Source organism: Hippocampus comes, unplaced genomic scaffold (assembly GCF_001891065.2).
Source record: "Hippocampus comes isolate QL1 unplaced genomic scaffold, H_comes_QL1_v1.1 scaffold5, whole genome shotgun sequence".
Classification (NCBI taxonomy): Eukaryota; Metazoa; Chordata; class Actinopteri; order Syngnathiformes; family Syngnathidae; genus Hippocampus; species Hippocampus comes.
Genome location: NW_017805701.1, coordinates 330,558 through 349,949, shown reverse-complemented (window position 1 = coordinate 349,949; position 19,392 = coordinate 330,558). Strand labels below are relative to the sequence as shown.

At 44.9% G+C, this 19,392-nt stretch overlaps 1 protein-coding gene across 1 annotated transcript in view; it reads left to right on the top strand.

The window, feature by feature from the left end:
• man1a1 (mannosidase, alpha, class 1A, member 1) overlaps window positions 1-19,392 on the top strand; it is a 76,111-nt gene that overhangs the window by 9,911 nt on the left and 46,808 nt on the right. The window contains exons 2-3 of the mRNA XM_019882751.1: window positions 8,800-8,847; window positions 10,551-11,342. Of these exons, the coding sequence (XP_019738310.1) occupies window positions 10,827-11,342 (516 nt within the window). The 5' untranslated portion in view covers window positions 8,800-8,847; window positions 10,551-10,826. The remainder of the gene's footprint in view (window positions 1-8,799; window positions 8,848-10,550; window positions 11,343-19,392) is intronic.

Below are 19,392 nucleotides of genomic sequence, written 5' to 3'. Positions count from 1 at the left end.
CATGTAAAACGCACAAGGAAAGTGCTGGAATTTCTGGCAACCACTTCCTGTCTCCTTCATGTTTCAACAATCTATGTCTGACAAGTTAGAGTACAATGTACTGTAAATGTGAGCCAAAGAAACTACAGTAAGAAAAATTGACAAATGCTGGCTGTGTCCTACACGTGACAACAATCTACCATATTTCTGAAAGCTCCTAAACATGTAAATGCACATGAAAAGTACACAAGGAGCTGGAAAAGTAATTCTAGCAAGTACTGAATGATGGATGATGCGAAGCACATGTCCACACTGAGCTACGGTAGCTACCTGGAGTGCCGACAGCTGTGCTATGTTGAAAAAATTTAATAAATAAATAAAATAAAAAAAATAACAGCACCCAAGGCAGGAAGGCGTGCGCTCAGAGAATGAGCTTGATAGCGGTTCAATGGCGACTAAATACTCCGCCTGAGGCTCGGCAGATGCGTGACGCTTTCCACTCCAAGCGTTTTTTTTTTTTTTAATGGCGGAATTGTGGAGGTGACTGGAGGAGCTCTTCAAGCATGGAAGCGAGCACAATAGATTACATTTAAAGTCGACATTGAGCCGGCGCGGAAGGAAGTTAAGGTGGGAAAGAAGATCAGAAAGTAACCTTTAACTCAAGGCTCCCCAAATAAACATGAAAAATAGTTGTGCTAAGCGCTCATCAACTGTGCCACTTGGTGATAAACAACCATATAACTCGGAGGTTACTGAAGGTGCTCTTAAGCAAAAATTCCCACAAACAATTTTTTAAAGAAGCCATGGGAATATTTAGCATTTGTTGGTTGTCACAGGAAATTTCTGCCAAGTACTGGCTTTATCCTTCATGTGACAACAATCTCCCGTATGTGCTGGAAGTTACTTAAGGAGCTTAGTACAAACTGCTGAATTGATTTGCATTGTGTGATATTGGTATACAGTATGTAATTTAAAATGTTGTGGCAGGAAATTCTGGCAAGTGCTGGTTGTGTCGTACATGTGACAACAATCTCCCCATGTCAGGGCAATGGGCAATGTTCTCCTTTGTACTGTCAATGGTACTTTTGTTTTCCAAACAATTATTTGTCCCTTTTCAGAGTAAAAGTACATCTTTGCCTTTAACGTCAACTTCCTGTTTTCGTTTTCCAGGATGTTGCACCTGTCCTCACCTTCACCATCCCCCTCCCTTGCTCTCATCTCTTAATCCGCTTTTTTCCGCAACTCTGCTCTTCAATATCCCCGGATTGCCTCTGGCTTACTTTGCGTCCCTCTTTTAACCCCCCCACCACTAGACCTCCTTCCTTCAAATTGCTTCTTCATTAGAATTCAAGACAAGCATTTCCCCTCCTGACCATTTTGCTGTTTGCTTTGCTTTGTTGGAAGTACTTTACAGGATGGTGGATTTTTTCCCTCAATGTTTTGGACAGTTCCCAAATGTCTGTCCTGTTTGCTTAGTTTTTTTCGGTCTCCAGCTGAAGACTGGGCGTTTCCGCATCAGCCGCACCCGACACTAATGGTCCTTGTTACCAAGCTGCCTGTCAAAGCCATGCCACACCGACAATTGGCTGTCGGATTATTAAACCTCGCTCACGACTACAAGTGCTTGAATTTTTTTTTCCTCATATCTTTTCACCGCGTTAGTTCAGAGTATTTTTCATGTAAGTATTTTCTTGTTTTATAATCTCGTGCATTGGATTCTCTCGTCCTTTTGTGTTGACAAGAAATTTACGTTTTTCTCGTTCCTTGCCTTTTGCTGGCATTTTCTGTTGGTTTCTCACCTTTTTCCGGGTTCTTTACCAGCCTTCGTTGTACTTTCAGTCTGGGGTTTGTTTGTAAATTATTATTATTTTTTTTGTGGAATCCCAATTCTGACATCTGTGGCATGGTTTGTTCAAAATACTCAAGAATCACCAACGTATTTTCAAAGCATTTTTCTCACTGTGGTAAAATTGGCCAATTTGAGGGGTGGATTTGTTTTATGCAAATGAGCCAGCCGTCACCCCGCCCCCCCCATATTGGCGTTAAAAAATATTTTCTTCTAATAAGTTTCAATTAGTCGAATAGGGCCAGATAAAGCCAAAAGGCACAGTTTATTCCCAACAGTATACTGATATTAAAAAAGCCGAAGTTGCAGATGACAAAATCAGACAAGAATTCCCACCCTGGGGGAGTTTCATTACATTTGCATTAACACAACTAGTAATGGTTCAAAAAAATCGGGGGGGTGGGGGTAATCACATTTGATAAGAATAAGACGTGTATAATGAGTTAATGGAATGTAATTGACTTGCGTGGGCGATGCGTTGAGGCACAGCGGTAACGGTCGTCATCCTTTGATAACAAACGAGTGCAAACAGGCCACGCCCACCTCTCCAGGCGCCCCATTATGAGAACATCACTGACGTGTTGGACTTGATGGTAATCAAAGATCAAAAAGACCATGAAAGGAAAGGAGTACAACTAGGAATTCTCCCTAATGACCACGGCAGCTCTGATATACAACATAGTTACCCCGTTCAACTACAATTTTCACCCCACGAGACACCCAAAAGCTTCAGCAATCCCTCCATATTGCATTGCGCATACATCAACATGCATATTCAACATCCAGCCAAATATGCAGCAATCCATCCGGATTTCCATCCACCCAAACCAAAATGCTTCCAAACGTCCAGCAATCTGCCCACCCAGCCGTCTACCATCCCAACATCCACTTAACAATCCCCCGTTTGAGCCAACAATCCCTCCATCCTGTACTGTCGTTCATGCACATACACACCTAAATACCCAATCATCCAAACACAAAAAATTCCATCCATTTACTGTCCACACCCACACACACACACACACACACACACACACACACTCACACACCGCAAAGCGTCTAGTGGAGTACAGCTGCCTCCAACCCGCCCTCTGATTAATGTGTTTACCCCGAGGTCGTCATTAAAGTCTTCCTATCGCTGTCACATTGTTTGTACACGTATGTAAATGATGGGAGTGAAAGAAAGAACACACACACACACGCACACACACACACACACACACACACACACACACACACGCACGTCATCCCCAGTTTAGCACCTGCACCAAAAAGCTTTGTTGACAGCAATCCGTCATCTCAGCCTGCCATCACTTCAAATTATGAAGCCGTTCACCGAGGCACACTCTCACGCATACAAAACGCACTCACTTCCCATTCCTAAAGAAAAAAAAAAATTGCCACTGACATCCAAAGACAATCACAAAGAGGAGTTACACTTCAATCAGACCTAGTACAGACGACCGGTACCTTTTTGACCTAACCTCTTTCCTCCTCATACTGTACAAAAGGTGAGGAGAACTGCTTTAAAAGCAAACCTGAGACCAGTTCGGGCTTTCTTCACCTGAGTTGATTGTAAAACTGGCGCATAAAACCAAAAAGAAATGAACATTGTATATTTGGAACACCAAAATGTTCACACAAACCATATAATCCCTTCTCATGCAAACCCTGCTAGCTGAATGCTAATATGTAATGCGAAACACCATTAGTGGGCTAACGGACATTAGCATAGCTGTTCTAAACCGCTACGTGCATGGAGCAATAGCACATACAAACAGAGCATACAACAATACTGTGTTCTGAGGGGGGGGTGGGGATACAGTATTAGTTGGGGACCTTCTCTGCCACTTGGTGTTGCTCTTAATTATGCTGCATCTCTTTGAGTTGAGTTTAAAAAAAAACTGTTACTTAAAAATTTGTGAATGATGAAGCGTGATATAGTCAGCATTCATTATATACAAATGAGCGACGTTAAATAGAATAACCCAAATGGTGGCGCAGCTGTCATCCAGTTTGGGTCGGATATCAGTCGAAATCAAGCAGGTTTTTGCTCAGCTCTCCAGAGGAACCCGCGTCGCTCTGTAAAAGCAGAATATTAAAAAATACCGTTGCTATCGAATGCGTTTTATTGGTCGGGCACGCTTGATCAGCCTGGTTTGCCGTGCGATGGCCGTCACACAAACACTTGACGTTCTTTGCAATCATCGAAGGTGAAGAGGAAGCGGCAGCAGGAGGAGGAGGAGACGTGTGCATGAATAAAGATTACCTGCGAGGAGGAGGAGGAGGAGGAGAGAGAGAGATTGTTTTTTTTTTTTCCATTTCTAGCGCTATATAAATCAGCATGTATTGTATATATGTAGAACATGCGACTCCCTGCTGGGTGCTTGTTGAAGATCAACTGCAATGCAGTAATTGCAGCAACAGTTTACTGCTCTCCATGCACGTCTGGAGTTGCGTTGCGCTCGAGACGGGCATTTAGCTTCCGCGCAGCGGTGCTTTTTGAAAGGCAGAATCGACACAAATAAACTCCGCTAAGCAGGAGGGAAGCTTTGCAAAGTGAAATCACAATTAAAGCTGCGAGCGCATCCTTTCGCTTGAGTTGGGACCGCCTGATCTAGTTTCCAGATCGTTAATAAGCCATGGCAAATATTTAATTATTATTATTTTTTTGGTGTTACCTTAAAGTCAAGTCGGCCTGAAGTGTACTGATATTTTGGGGGATTGTTTCTAGTATGAATACATTCGACATGTTTGAAGAAAACTGCTGAATATGTCCAAAGACTGACAACTGTTTTAGGGGGCGTGGCTAAAACAGGACACATTGTTGCATTTTGGGCCCTGGCATGAGTCATTCTTGAACTTGATCGCTTTCATCCGCATCAGCAGCTATCCGGTGCAATTGCGACATGCAGTTAGCTAGCTAGCCTCGCTTCCACCCGAAAATGTATCTTTACTTTGTATAGCCCACTGGTGTGATCACTTTTGAGCGCCTCGTTTGTTGGCCGTGAGCACGCGCACTTCACATAGACAAAGGCCTAACAGAGTTTAAAAATTCCATCCATTTACTGTACACACCCACACACACACACACACACACACACACACACACTCACACACCGCAAAGCGTCTAGTGGAGTACAGCTGCCTCCAACCCGCCCTCTGATTAATGTGTTTACCCCGAGGTCGTCATTAAAGTCTTCCTATCGCTGTCACATTGTTTGTACACGTATGTAAATGATGGGAGTGAAAGAAAGAACACACACACACACGCACACACACACACACACACACACACACACACACACACGCACGTCATCCCCAGTTTAGCACCTGCACCAAAAAGCTTTGTTGACAGCAATCCGTCATCTCAGCCTGCCATCACTTCAAATTATGAAGCCGTTCACCGAGGCACACTCTCACGCATACAAAACGCACTCACTTCCCATTCCTAAAGAAAAAAAAAAATTGCCACTGACATCCAAAGACAATCACAAAGAGGAGTTACACTTCAATCAGACCTAGTACAGACGACCGGTACCTTTTTGACCTAACCTCTTTCCTCCTCATACTGTACAAAAGGTGAGGAGAACTGCTTTAAAAGCAAACCCGAGACCAGTTCGGGCTTTCTTCACCTGAGTTGATTGTAAAACTGGCGCATAAAACCAAAAAGAAATGAACATTGTATATTTGGAACACCAAAATGTTCACACAAACCATATAATCCCTTCTCATGCAAACCCTGCTAGCTGAATGCTAATATGTAATGCGAAACACCATTAGTGGGCTAACGGACATTAGCATAGCTGTTCTAAACCGCTACGTGCATGGAGCAATAGCACATACAAACAGAGCATACAACAATACTGTGTTCTGAGGGGGGGGTGGGGATACAGTATTAGTTGGGGACCTTCTCTGCCACTTGGTGTTGCTCTTAATTATGCTGCATCTCTTTGAGTTGAGTTTAAAAAAAAACTGTTACTTAAAAATTTGTGAATGATGAAGCGTGATATAGTCAGCATTCATTATATACAAATGAGCGACGTTAAATAGAATAACCCAAATGGTGGCGCAGCTGTCATCCAGTTTGGGTCGGATATCAGTCGAAATCAAGCAGGTTTTTGCTCCGCTCTCCAGAGGAACCCGCGTCGCTCTGTAAAAGCAGAATATTAAAAAATACCGTTGCTATCGAATGCGTTTTATTGGTCGGGCACGCTTGATCAGCCTGGTTTGCCGTGCGATGGCCGTCACACAAACACTTGACGTTCTTTGCAATCATCGAAGGTGAAGAGGAAGCGGCAGCAGGAGGAGGAGGAGACGTGTGCATGAATAAAGATTACCTGCGAGGAGGAGGAGGAGGAGGAGAGAGAGAGATTGTTTTTTTTTTTTCCATTTCTAGCGCTATATAAATCAGCATGTATTGTATATATGTAGAACATGCGACTCCCTGCTGGGTGCTTGTTGAAGATCAACTGCAATGCAGTAATTGCAGCAACAGTTTACTGCTCTCCATGCACGTCTGGAGTTGCGTTGCGCTCGAGACGGGCATTTAGCTTCCGCGCAGCGGTGCTTTTTGAAAGGCAGAATCGACACAAATAAACTCCGCTAAGCAGGAGGGAAGCTTTGCAAAGTGAAATCACAATTAAAGCTGCGAGCGCATCCTTTCGCTTGAGTTGGGACCGCCTGATCTAGTTTCCAGATCGTTAATAAGCCATGGCAAATATTTAATTATTATTATTTTTTTGGTGTTACCTTAAAGTCAAGTCGGCCTGAAGTGTACTGATATTTTGGGGGATTGTTTCTAGTATGAATACATTCGACATGTTTGAAGAAAACTGCTGAATATGTCCAAAGACTGACAACTGTTTTAGGGGGCGTGGCTAAAACAGGACACATTGTTGCATTTTGGGCCCTGGCATGAGTCATTCTTGAACTTGATCGCTTTCATCCGCATCAGCAGCTATCCGGTGCAATTGCGACATGCAGTTAGCTAGCTAGCCTCGCTTGCACCCGAAAATGTATCTTTACTTTGTATAGCCCACTGGTGTGATCACTTTTGAGCGCCTCGTTTGTTGGCCGTGAGCACGCGCACTTCACATAGACAAAGGCCTAACAGAGTTTAGGCTGGATTTTTATTTTATTTTATTATTTTTTTAAGTCTAACTTGAAAGTGTGTGAAAAGAGTGTGTGCGCTGTCATGACTGCTTTAGAACGCCTCAGTGTTGGCAGTGAGTGCAATTAAAAAAAAGGCTGCGGTCACGCTTCCATTTGTCAGCCTCTCTGGAAACCCTTATTAAAAAATTTCAAAATGGCTGCTGACGGGTTCCGCAGAAGAGTCCGGAACCAATTAGTGACCTCGTTGGACGAGCGTACGCTATTGCTCCTCTGCCCGCCCGTCATCCCGTTTTCGAGGAGCCCCTTTTAACCTTCGCTTTTGTCCGCGCTGGCTTATTTGCTTTTTCCTCTCGCCAATCAAATGAGTCTGTCTTTACCCGACGGGGGGGACGACGAGCCCGAGCGTCGGTTAAATGGGATCAGGGCGAGGTTATATTTGGAGTCCGCTTAGCGAGATGGAAGCATTCAAACAGCTGTGTAACAATTGCCTGGCCAATTTTGCACCTCCACTTTGCCCGATTGCGCATACCCACGGTGAAGACGGCTGGTCATATTCCCATTATTACAGTAGAGTAAAGCCAGCTATATTTCGGTTCGTTATTCGCTCCCCCCACTTGAGATAATTTCATAATGTTTGTAAACGGGCCGAGGTACTTCGTGGTGGCAGAAAAATGAGATGAAATGATGACAAAAATAATGTTTTGGGAAATGGCACAGACGTGATGTGATGTGTCTTTTGGTTTGTGGTTTGGTTTCATTGAAAAAAAGAGAAGTCCGCTGCCCTCTATTGGTTGGAGGGTAAATTGCTGACAATAACAGCAAATCAACTTGACAGCTTTCCTTGTAAATTCTCTTGATCCGCATCCAAGTCGTCCATGTTTTTTTTTTTCCGCAAGTCTGCCGCTAGAATGAGCACAACTGCTCTTTTTTTTTTTTTCTTTTTCCCCTCCCACTGCATCGCTGTCGTCATTTTGCATAGTGGTTGCCGGTGGCGACATGCTGTCACAACAGTTTAATAGCAACAAATGAGAAATGTGGCGCACTGAGTGAAAGGGGGACGGGGGAGGGGGGCGTCCGACGCGCTACTTATTGAGTCATTGCCTTACGGGGGCTATACCAGGCCACTTTTCAAAAGTGACTTTTTTGCCTCTTCATTTTGGACTGGAAAAGTGAAAAGCTTCATATTACGTTCCGCCACTGCTTTGTTGTGTTTAAGTCCGGTGAAACCCGAAGCCCATTCAGGAGGGAAACTGGGAGAAAAGTGAACGCAGACACAAATGCTGACTCGTGGTGTTTTTTTTTTTGTTTTCTTTTTGCATGTGCAAATATTTAACATATAAGGTGCCATAGCGTCTCTTCAAAAAATAGTTGTGTACTCGAAGTGCATTTGCATTTTTCATTAATGTGTATTTATGTGTTAGAGGGTCGCCAAGGGGGGGAGGTGGGGTGTCTTGCACAGGGCGCCGTTGATGCTAGGACCGCCACTGAGGACGATTGCCTGCATCTTCAAGGTCAAACTCTTGGCTTGAAAATGGAGCTAAAGTGTTCGCTGTTACGATGCCAAGTGACATTTAATTTCATCTCCACGCGCCAAAGGAGGAAACAATCATAAGAGCGACGTGCCACCATTTTGACAGCTTGAAGCCCCGCGAATCAGCATTGTAATATGGCGGCGTTGGGCATCTGTCAGCCTGAGACGAGCATCTCATCAGGAGATGACGTTTTTTTTTTTCCATCTCCGTGCGTCAAAACGAGAAGGTGAAGTGAAATGAAGTGTGTTTGGTGATAAGTGCTGACACGTTCCTCAACATGGCTGCGTTTTCATTCACTTTTTATTTTACGGCAGGGCCATGATACAGTTGATGCTGCGTTCCAGGAAACCCTTCACCGTGTACCAAATTGCAAAGGTAAGCGTTCTTGTTTGGGTGGTTAGCAGGTTAGCTAGTTGAGCGCACATTATAGTGGCTGAGTGTCCTACATTGTCCTTTTTTTTTTTTTAAGGAGAATACGATGACCGATATACTTAAAAATGGGACTTGGTTGTTGAATAATAACAAGGGCACGGCTCCGAGCACGTACAGCATGTAAATTAATCTTAACTGCCAAATGGTGTTTTGTATATTCAATTATTTGTTTTTTATGGTTCCTGTGCTGGTCTTTGAAAATATGACTTAAGTGGTGCCAGTCAGTACAAGCACAAAAATGTCAGAAGCACACTAGGCGCACTCACATTTTTATTGATGGACCGCCAAACATACATCCAGTCACAAGCACGGTGTTCTGAATTAAATTACTTTTATTGGTTTTATTTCATAGTGAGTAAAAAAATAAAACACTCTACTTCAAAGTGTGAATGTAGCTCGACATCTCGACAGGACGAATGAGCATCTCAAGTGTGCTTTATCTTTGTCATTGATTTCAGGGACATTTCCACATGAATAATCCACATTCCATTATTGAAGGCAGCCTCAGTTGTCAATGACTCATTTCTCTTTGGTGTTTCTGGGTTCATTCCCAGTCGTGGTGGTTGTGTCACAATTTGGGCGGGAGAATATGAAAAAACGTTGCAAGTCCAGGCGCTTAAAAAGGATTTATATGTGAACGTGAGAATATGGCCAAAGTTAGTTTGTTGTCATCCATGAACCAGGAAGTAGCCTGCTAAGCTAACAAAGCAGGAACGCTAGCGTTAGCTACGGTGAACTAAAACTGTGGCTGTCCTCCACAGATTTCCTTTTCCCGCATTCAAAGATGAGATTTTTCTGCGGTTGTTTCACTTAAGAAGAATCATGAGCATGTAAACAACATGACCAATTTTTCTTTAGATGGTAACGAAGCAATTCAGTCATCCGCAGAACATGTCGACGTATAAATAAAACACTGAGCCACAGTTTATTTATTTATTTTTTTTTAAAACCGCATCACAAGCCTGTTGATTCGCAACAGGCCACAAGTTAGCCCGACCACAAGGGGCGAAGGCCGAGCTAGAGACGCGTGATGAATGTCCCAGAGCTAAGCCGGCAAGGAATGTCAAGCCAGGAATTCACGGCCAGGACCATGGCGAAGTCTGACACTCACATGACCACGAGAACTCAGTGAAAAACTGCTTTCATAAAAATGTGGTTTTACACAATTTACAAGCGAAGTCTGGAATATTGGCTTTCTGGGTGACATTCATTTAACCTTCTCCAAAATGTTATGGTCATGTCCAATTTGGGGGTGCATAAACTGCCCCCATCCCGTACCGTCACCCCCTGCCTCTCTTTTCCATGTTTTGATGAACTCGCTATTTGTGTTGCTTTTTAGCCTGTGCGGTGTTCCAACTAAGTTGATATGAGTGCTTCATAAATTTTGAGAATTTGAAGAGTGCAACAGCAACAAGTTCAGTGACCTTTTGGAAATTTCCTGGTTGATGTTTGCATCAGGGATACTGAATATTTGAAGACTTTTGTTGTTTTTAAGGTGTTTGTGTTGATTCAAAGTGAATATTTTTATTAATGTTTATGTATATTTTACTCAATTAAGAGGTCGAAAGCGTGTGTGACGACAACTATCACTGACGTCGTGCGCAGCCGGTTTAGCCCCGCCCTCTTAATCTTCCCACCTTTCGCAGGTCGAAGGGTGATTGGCTCGTGGCAGCTGGCAATCAACGCGGGCCCGCCTCTTCCTGTGTCAGTGCTCCTTGCCTTGAACTGCGAGTGTTCTGCCACTGCCGCTTACACGTTCCCCAGCGATGGACAGCTGTATATCGGCGCTTTCTCTAGCGTCGTCTCGCTCGTTTACTCTGGAGGTGGACTTGTGAGCGGATTATAAAACTACGCCGAGAGCGTATTTTAACAACGGGGGAAAGCCAATTTTGTCGTAGTTTGGCAGAAGGAAGCGGAGCAACATGCCTGTTTCAACTCTTCTGCCTTTCACGGCCACCCCGAATAGGAAGTCTTCCAACCCGACTTCGTTCAGGTTGACGGAGAAATTTATCCTGCTTTTGGTGTTCAGCGCCTTCATTACGTTCTGTTTCGGTGCAATTTTCTTCCTGCCCGACTCGTCCAAGCTACTCAGCGGAGTTTTCTTCCATTCCTCTGCCGTGGAGACGAACACCCGCACCGGACTGGACGGTGGCGGAGGTGAGTTAGGCTCGGCTGGAAGCGACGAGAAGGTCCTGGCCAAAATTAAGAAGGACCACGAAAAAGCCTTGCTGGAGGCCAAGGATACTCTACAAAAGCGTCCCGATGAGATCAAGCAGGACATTTTGAACGAGAAGGAAAAAGTGGCCAAGGAGAGTTTGGGTCAAGGTGGAAAGGGTGGCAATGATTTACCTTACGTCGAGTACCAGAGACCCCCGGGGGCAACAGGACACGAACCCATGGACCCCACGACAAGAGAGCGGCGGGCGAAAATCAAAGAGGTAAGCGACGGGAACTTCACGCCGAACTCCATGCAAAAATGTCTTAAATGTCAATACGCAATGATTTACCTCTATTCCTGTTAAGGACCGACTATCCCTGTACGTTGCACTCTCTTTCCAAACATCCCCCATTTGTTCCGGCTTGAACATTATCTTCACAATCGACATTTTACGAACAGAATCGGACCACCAGTTGTGCAGAGTCACGTCCGCTGCCTCGACGTGCGTGAACCGTTGCATGGATGAAGGGTCCGGAGCCTGTCAAACTTGTCCCTGTGGCATCTTTTACGGGATTACACAGCGATTGCTTGCATCCGAAAAGCGCCAAGAACTTTGCACCGGTACACACATTAATCCCATTAATCAATAAACGCTTTAGACCAGAGATCGTTTCATATGCCATGTTCACGTAGTTCTGCATTGCCCCTTTCGCAAGATGTCCCGTGGGTTGGGTTCAGGAGTGTGTGTGTGTGTGTGTGTGTGTGTGTGTGTGTGTGTGTGTGTGTGTGTGTGTGTGTGTGTGAAGGATCCGATGATCTCCATCATACCTGTGTGTCGTGTCTCATCGGAAGGCGATAAAGTGGTGGTGGAAAACCAGTTTTGATCGGGGTCATCTCTGCATTTGTTGCTTGCCTTCCTTTACTGTGTTTGGTATGTGGAGCATGTGTCCAACCCAATTTAGCATACCGCACTGACAAAACGTTTTGTACGAATGTGGGGGGGACCCTTCAAGTTGCTCCAGTTTCAGAGAAACTTGTTCCATTACAAATTGCTTGGGGGAAAAAAAAAATATTGGCAATGACAGAGTTATCGTGATATCTATCGTAATCAGAAAATGATGACTGACTTTATTTGGTGTGGCATAACGAGCTTTTTGTCACCCTTCCATGGCTTGGTTGATCAGAGATTGTTGTCATACACCAAATCAAGACTTTTTTTTTTTTTTTTTGGTGAAGTTCCATCTCAATCATTGAGCCAATAATTACAAAAAAAGTGACCAAGTGATACACTCATGAACGAAACTGGTCAAGTTGTTTCGTGGCCGATAGAATGATGTCAGACTTTCCCGGATTTACAATCAATATTAAAGATTTAGATAGTGTCAAATCAATGTTCCAAGTGGTTCTTGCGCCTGGAAAGTGATGAGTTTGGAGAGGGGTGGGGGGGTGTCAAATGTCATCCCATTTGGAAAAATGAAAGTTGACTTTTTTTTTTTTTTTTTTTTTTTTGGCGCAGTTGCAGAACAGCAATCTGGCAGAAACTGGCCATTCCCTCATTAGCCTTTCTACACATTACAACATTTTGTCCCTGGCAGGCTAGTCGCTTCACATAATGGCTAAATTCACTTTTACACTATTCACTGAATGGACTCGCCATAATCTCCTAATACCTTTATAACTTTAACACTAAACAGACACACAAAAAAAAAATTAATAGAAAGACGTATGAAAGTGAATTCCGAGATACATTTTGACATCCAGTTAGCTAGCTAACTGTGCCTACACCCCAGAAATGAATCTGCCCTGCTTTAGAGTGCCTCATAGTTGGTTGTGAATGCACATATGTCAGGGAGACAAGGTGGAAAAGCGAGATGGTATACAAAACAAAAAAAAAAGTCTTGACCGGCGGCTCATGTTGGCGTAGCCGCGTTAGAGCGCCTCGTTGTCGCATCGTGGATAAACACTGATGATGACCCGGTGGAATATATTCTCGTCACTTTAAGCGGCTATTGTTGCCCTGTCAAGTGCAGCCAGGGCACTGACTTGTGTAGGGCTTGCGTACGTCACAATAAATGGTGTTCCAAGTTCTCATCAACCTTTTGATATGCAAATGAAGCTGTGTCACACTTATTTATTTATGCATTTATTTTGTCAGCGTTATTGCGCTCATCCATCTAGCGACGACATGACTCTTAAAGCTGCAGCTGCTACTCAGCTCGTGAGGCGGCTCCTGTTGTTGTCGTAAAGAGTAACTTAAATGGTCTGGCTGTCGGGGATATTTTTTATATACTGATCAAATATTAATGAAGTAAAGACAACAACAACATAGCTTTTGGTGAGGGCGTCAATTTTTCATCGGCTGCACTTTGCGTACTGTATATGTGATAGGACACTATACGGACAAAAGTTTTTGGACATAGCTCTAAGGAGAGTTGCGAAAATTCGCATAAGAAAAAAAAATGCACATAACCACAAGCAGATTTTCGCTGAAACTTTCGTGCAGGAGTGGAACTGTTCGTAAACAGGGTCGTTCCTACCCCGTCGTTCCTCTGCACTATGCGATTATGACTTGTTGTTGGGAAAAGTAAGATATTTCCGACGCAAAATCTGTTTGGGATGCGAAAAGTAAGAGTACAGCTGTCCTCCAAAAAAGCTACACATTGTCCTTAGAATATGGCGATGTTATGGTGTAACAATTTAATATGTCTAATTTGGCGTCATATGGCATGACATCATTTCAAAGGAAACTCTTGAAATTTCAGAACCGCAAAGTGTTTGAGGTGAGAAAAGTACATTTCACTTTTTTCCTCTTCTTAAATTCTCCCCTTACTGAAAAGTGAATCGCAAATCAGAGCAAGGAAATGCGGTTATGATTGGAGACTTGAGCAATACTAAGATCTTTTCTTTGAGGCTACCCCAGCTGGTAAGTGCTTTAGTATCGATATTGCTCTTGACGTTCTGGTTCAGCCCGGTTCATAAGAGCAAGCCGCCGTTGGAATAAAGCCCATGGGAAGGTCGTTCGGTTCTTCCAACCGGCCAGGCTGAATACTGGGGGGGGTGTCGCAATGGCGGCATCAATAAACTTGGGTCAGTCCCATTGATTTTACACTTTTTATAAAAAAAAAAAATAAAATAAAATAAAAAAAAAAAGGTCAGACACCCGCAGCTCAGGCACAGGAAAAACATTTGGAGGGGACAAAAAGGCCAGTGAATACAATTTACACGAGCCACCAACTGATCTGTGAAACTAGTTAACACGCTGTTCTTAGAAGCTGTTTAAAAAAAAAAATTAATTGACTTTATATGGCTCCTGCCGGATCAAAATGGCAGCTGGCGAATTTGTACGTAATGACACACGGCAACAACGGCTGGACGATGGTCCATTATCATCCCTTTGATGAGCCACGGTGTTCTCTCAGGCACTTGTAGTTGCCCCCCCCCCTTTACCCCCTCTATCTTTTGGAGTATTTGACAGCAAAAAAATAAATCGAAAAAAAATTCCCCCTTTATTGTTCACAAAATATCGCCGCCAAAATATCAAATGAGTTTGTGATTCTTGCCACCGGTCGGGATGTTCCAAACCTTGGAAGTTTTGTGACCCAACAGTTTTTGATGTCATTTGACCCCCCCCCAAGGGTATTCTGTCCTTCGTTTGAGCTTAATATGTTTGTTGCTAAACAAAGCTAAAGGCTACTCGTTATTGCAGTCATCTGTCAGAGTCGACGCGGGCGATGCTGTTTACCAAACAATATGTCACTGCAACAGCCCCCCCCCCCAAGTTGGCGTCCTCGGGTCCCAGAAACAAGATGAGTTAATACACCGGGGCTTCGGATACGTTTTCTTGCTTTAACCTTCCACTCTCTTTCCCGCAGTGTCGGTGTGCGTGATGCCTCGAGAAGGATAAACATCTTGTTTTGTAAAGGGTGGGGGGAAGTGGGGTGGTGGTGGTGGTGGTGGGGTACCACATTCATGTAATCAGCCAAATGTGTTTGCCGCCTCCAAATGAAATACTCGGGGAGAAGCCGCCAGGTGCGCGGCGATCTCTCTCTCTCTCTCTCTCTCTCGCTCTCGCTCTCGCTCTCTCTCCTTCGCTCTAGGAAGCCTCCGGAGGCCAGAGCGATGGCGGCGGGGGGGCTCGCCGAGAAAATTCGCAGCTGATAAACAGGGATAATAAAGGCGGATGTGGCCGTAGAGATGGTGTTATTTGACGTCGCAAACAAGGCTTTTTATCGGTTTTCCAACCACTTGGAGTGGATTAGATTTCAGGCTAACTGGAAAAGAAAATAAACACATGCCCTCAACTCTAGTTACAGTTCAGCTCTTGCACCGTATTAAAACGGTGAACTCGCTGTGTGCGGTTGGGGAAAAGGGATGAGGTTTAGAGCCGAAGTTTTTGGGTTCGGGTGAGGTTTATCTTCAGGGGTAACAGGGATTGGGTTCGTCAAATTTGCGGGATGGGTTGGGGTTAAAGACATGTTTTGGAGTTCGGGTCGGTAGGTAGAGGTTACATTTTGCGGGGCGAGAGTTCTGTTTAGGAGCGGGCTAAAGTGTGAGAGGTTCGGGGTTCAACGTTAAGTTTAGGATTCGGGCTAAGATTTGGGATGAGCCAAAGGAGTAAATTAGTGTTATGGTTTGGATTTAGGGTTTGGGGATAGGGTTTGGTATTACGGTTATCATTAGCTGTCGGATTAGCATCGGCCTTTGAGTTGGCGTATTTCTGTGTGGCCCTTTTAGCATGCGCACCACACTATCAGGCATTTGGCCACTTTGCTCACCCTTTAGGGCACGAAATGGAATTTCTTGATCAGCCTAACCTGGCTGCCTCTCAGTCCCTATTTCTGTATCGACCATTGAACTAATTACCTCAGGCTCCTGGACCTGGCTTGTTCTCCACGTGTGTGTGTGTGTTTGTGTCAGCGAGAGTTATAGCTGATCCCTGAAAAGGTTCTGTTTAATCGCCTAATGGCTATAATAGCTGTGACTTGCAGCTGTATGGGGTCTTGGAGTGGCTTTAAGAACATCGTCCACCGAGTTGTATCGCGTGTGTCCTTGTAACATGTTCCATAGAATAGAGCTCTGCTCCACGGTGGTCCAGTGGTTAGCGCGTCGACCTCACAGTGCAGAGGTCGTGGGTTCGATCCCCGCTCCGGCCTTCTTGTGTGGAGTTTTCATGTTATCCCCGGGCCTGCGTGGGTTTTCTCCGGGTATTCCGGTTTCCTCCCATATTCCAAAAACATGCGTGACAGGCTGATTGAACACTCTAAATTGTCCCGAGGTTTGAGTGTGAGCGTGGATGGTTGTTTGTCTCTGTGTGCCCTGCGATTGGCTGGCAACCGGTTCAGGGTGTCCCCCGCCTACTGCCCGAAGACGGCTGGGATAGGCTCCAGCACCCTCCGCAAAGCGGATCGGGAAATGGATGGATGATCGTCCCTCACCTTATTGTGGAGATTCTGCTAACCGAACTCCACTTCACAGCTCAACATAAAAACAGTCATGAACAGTCGCCTCTTGAATGAAAGCTTCTATTTTTATCCCTGAACCCTTTTTTTTTCTCGGCATCACCAATCAACCCGAGCTTTATCCAGTTCTTTTCATCAATCTTTAAATCAATTATGATTATTATTATTTTTTATTTTATTTCAACTGAGCAACTGGGGTTGGGATTAACTTTAAATTTAGCAACAGTGTTTTTTTTTCGGGAAGAGTCTCCACGTAATGAATATTGCTCTTAAATATGTGGCTAGCCTGGGAGAAATGCCACATCGCGTTACATCAGTGTGGACTGTGACAGTCGTCCCTGTTGGGTCATGGAAGGCCCAGTGTTTTTTTTTTTTTCTTTTCTTTTTGACATTTGGGTGGGTGGTCTAAATAGGTCTTGCTTTGGGAAATATTCCCATTGCGTATACTCTGTGCGCTGTCCCCCTGGCATCCGAAGACGCCGCATGAGGAAATCGAAACTTCCCCGCTGACGTTTTCTGGCGTTGTCGTAACCTTTGACGAGTTTATCCGCCGGCCTACAGCGAGTACCCGGCAAAACCCCGCTCCTGCCTGCCATCTCAACCGAAATAGTTCCGCTCCTCTCGGCTCGCTCACTGAGCATTGATTTAGAAAAGCCCCCTGAGCGAGATGAATTATATGCATTTAATGTTTGCGCTGTAGGTCAGAGCCAGGGCGAGGCTTCAAGCATGACTGGCAAAACTCACAGAAGTGTGGAAAGTGAATGTGTACGCAGACGCTTGAATACACTTGTATAACCACATCAGTTTCCCAAGACATTTTTTGAATACGGATAGCTACAAATTGTGTCGTTTATGTAACAGTGGCATTCCGGAGAGCGCAAATTGAAATCCAGCACATTTGTTGAATATCGTCGTCGAGATGTGAAAAACCTTTTTCATAAATGTACCCCAAATTTGATAGTTTCCGGCTCCTTGCTCTCTCTCGTGCCTCGGGCTCAGTTTCGAGGTGCTTTGATGCACGAGCGTGGCAGGTGATTCCGTTCGGGAACATTTCGGATGTAATGTTTTAAGTGCTCAAAGTGCGCTATTAAATTTAAATGGCACATTAGGGCGTCGTGTCAGCGTGTCTTCTCCTTTCCCGTGCAAAAGCCGAGCGCTGATTCGAAATGTAACAGCCGGGCCCCTCATCCGCTCACGAAACAAAGTACGTGCTCTGATTTATTGTCAGATTAGCCGCACGCGAGGACTCTCATTGAGATCGGCGACGGCTTTTGTGTATTCAGATGATATTTAGCGGATAGTCTTTTAGGCCTTAAAATACCGGCTAATTGCAATGTCAATAGAGAGACATCAATACGCCTCCGCACATCCCTGAAAGCTGCCACATTGAAGCCGCCGCGCCGCGTTCCCTCTTCGCCGCTTGTTTTTACAGCCAAACATTAAATGAGCGGACAAGAGTAAGTTGTGACTTCGTGGTTTTAAATAACATCCGCGCCAAGTGACTTCACTCACTTGAACGTAACCCCAAAATAAATCCCGTATTTTCTGCACTAAAAGGTGCACCTAAAAGCCTTCCATTTTCTTAGAAACTCACAGTGTGCCTTAAAATCAGATGTGCCTTGTGTATGGTCATTACGGTAATATTTCCACCCCAAAATGGCTCGTGGCTCGAGACACACTGACAACGCAGAGTTCAAACTTAAGATGATCGGTTACGCAGTTGAACACGAAAATAGAGCGGCAAGAAAGTTCGTTCACGAGTCAATGTTAGAACTTGCTGTTGGTTAAGCGAACTGTGTCACTGCTTTATTAAATAAGTTTTACTGTCGCCTGATCGTTCTGTTGGTGTTTCCTTGAGCGTAGCCCCATCTAGTGGAGGCATTGTAGATTGCATCTTTTAATGCGGTGCGCCCAATGTATGAAAAAAATGACAAAATCGGCCATTCATTGAAGGTGCGCCTCATCATCCAGTGCGCCTTTTAGTGTGTGGTAAATACGGTGATGTATGCCGACCGGCACAAGCCCTCTGCCCCCCGAGGGTGTGCGGGAGGGGCCTGAGGGGCGCCTCTGTGTGAACGCAAGCGTGTAAAATCCACGAGCCGCGGTCAGCGTTAATGACCGAGCCTCGTGCGTTTGCCGCGGCCGCTCGGATTAGCCCGGGCGAGGAGGTGCCATTCGTCTCCTCTCGGTGACGGCTAACAAACGCTGCTAGCTCATTAGCATTCCAGAGGATATTGATTGGATTATGCGTACCGTTGAACAGGGAATAAATCTGCTCGTGCCGCACACGGAAGCAGAGCAAACTAAATACATTGATTTGATCCGACGTTAAGATGTCGGAGCAAAGGCGAGCATGCAACTGTCCTGTTCACTGGAGGAAAATGTATGACAGCAGCAATAAAAATCTGCAATACAGGGCGGGCCAGAAGTCGGTACGGCGCACCGTGCGTATTCACAACAACCTCGTATAACATGTTAGACTATGTGGGCCGCCTTCCAAATTCCGGATGCGCCTTTTCACTGCGAGTCAACACGTCGGCAAGTCATTTGCAGGCCCCTGTCGGCCTTTTTGCATTTTGGCATCAACACACTTAGTTTGAGCAGTCGAGTTGTTTTTTTGAGTTGAGCCCTTCAGCGTCGCCCTCTGAAGGGGCAAGGCCGACATTTGATGTATACTGGTGGCGATGTGCGGAAACGCTAAGGGATATTCAATATCCGTGTTGTCCCAATCACACCGGGGGTCATGGCCGGTTGATTTTCTTTCTCCAAATCCAATTCGGTCTAATAGCGAGAGTCAGCGGCTGTCACTCACGTAGGCAATTTATTTTTCAATCTGCCGTGCATGTGAGAGCTCCCGTTTTTTTTTTTTTT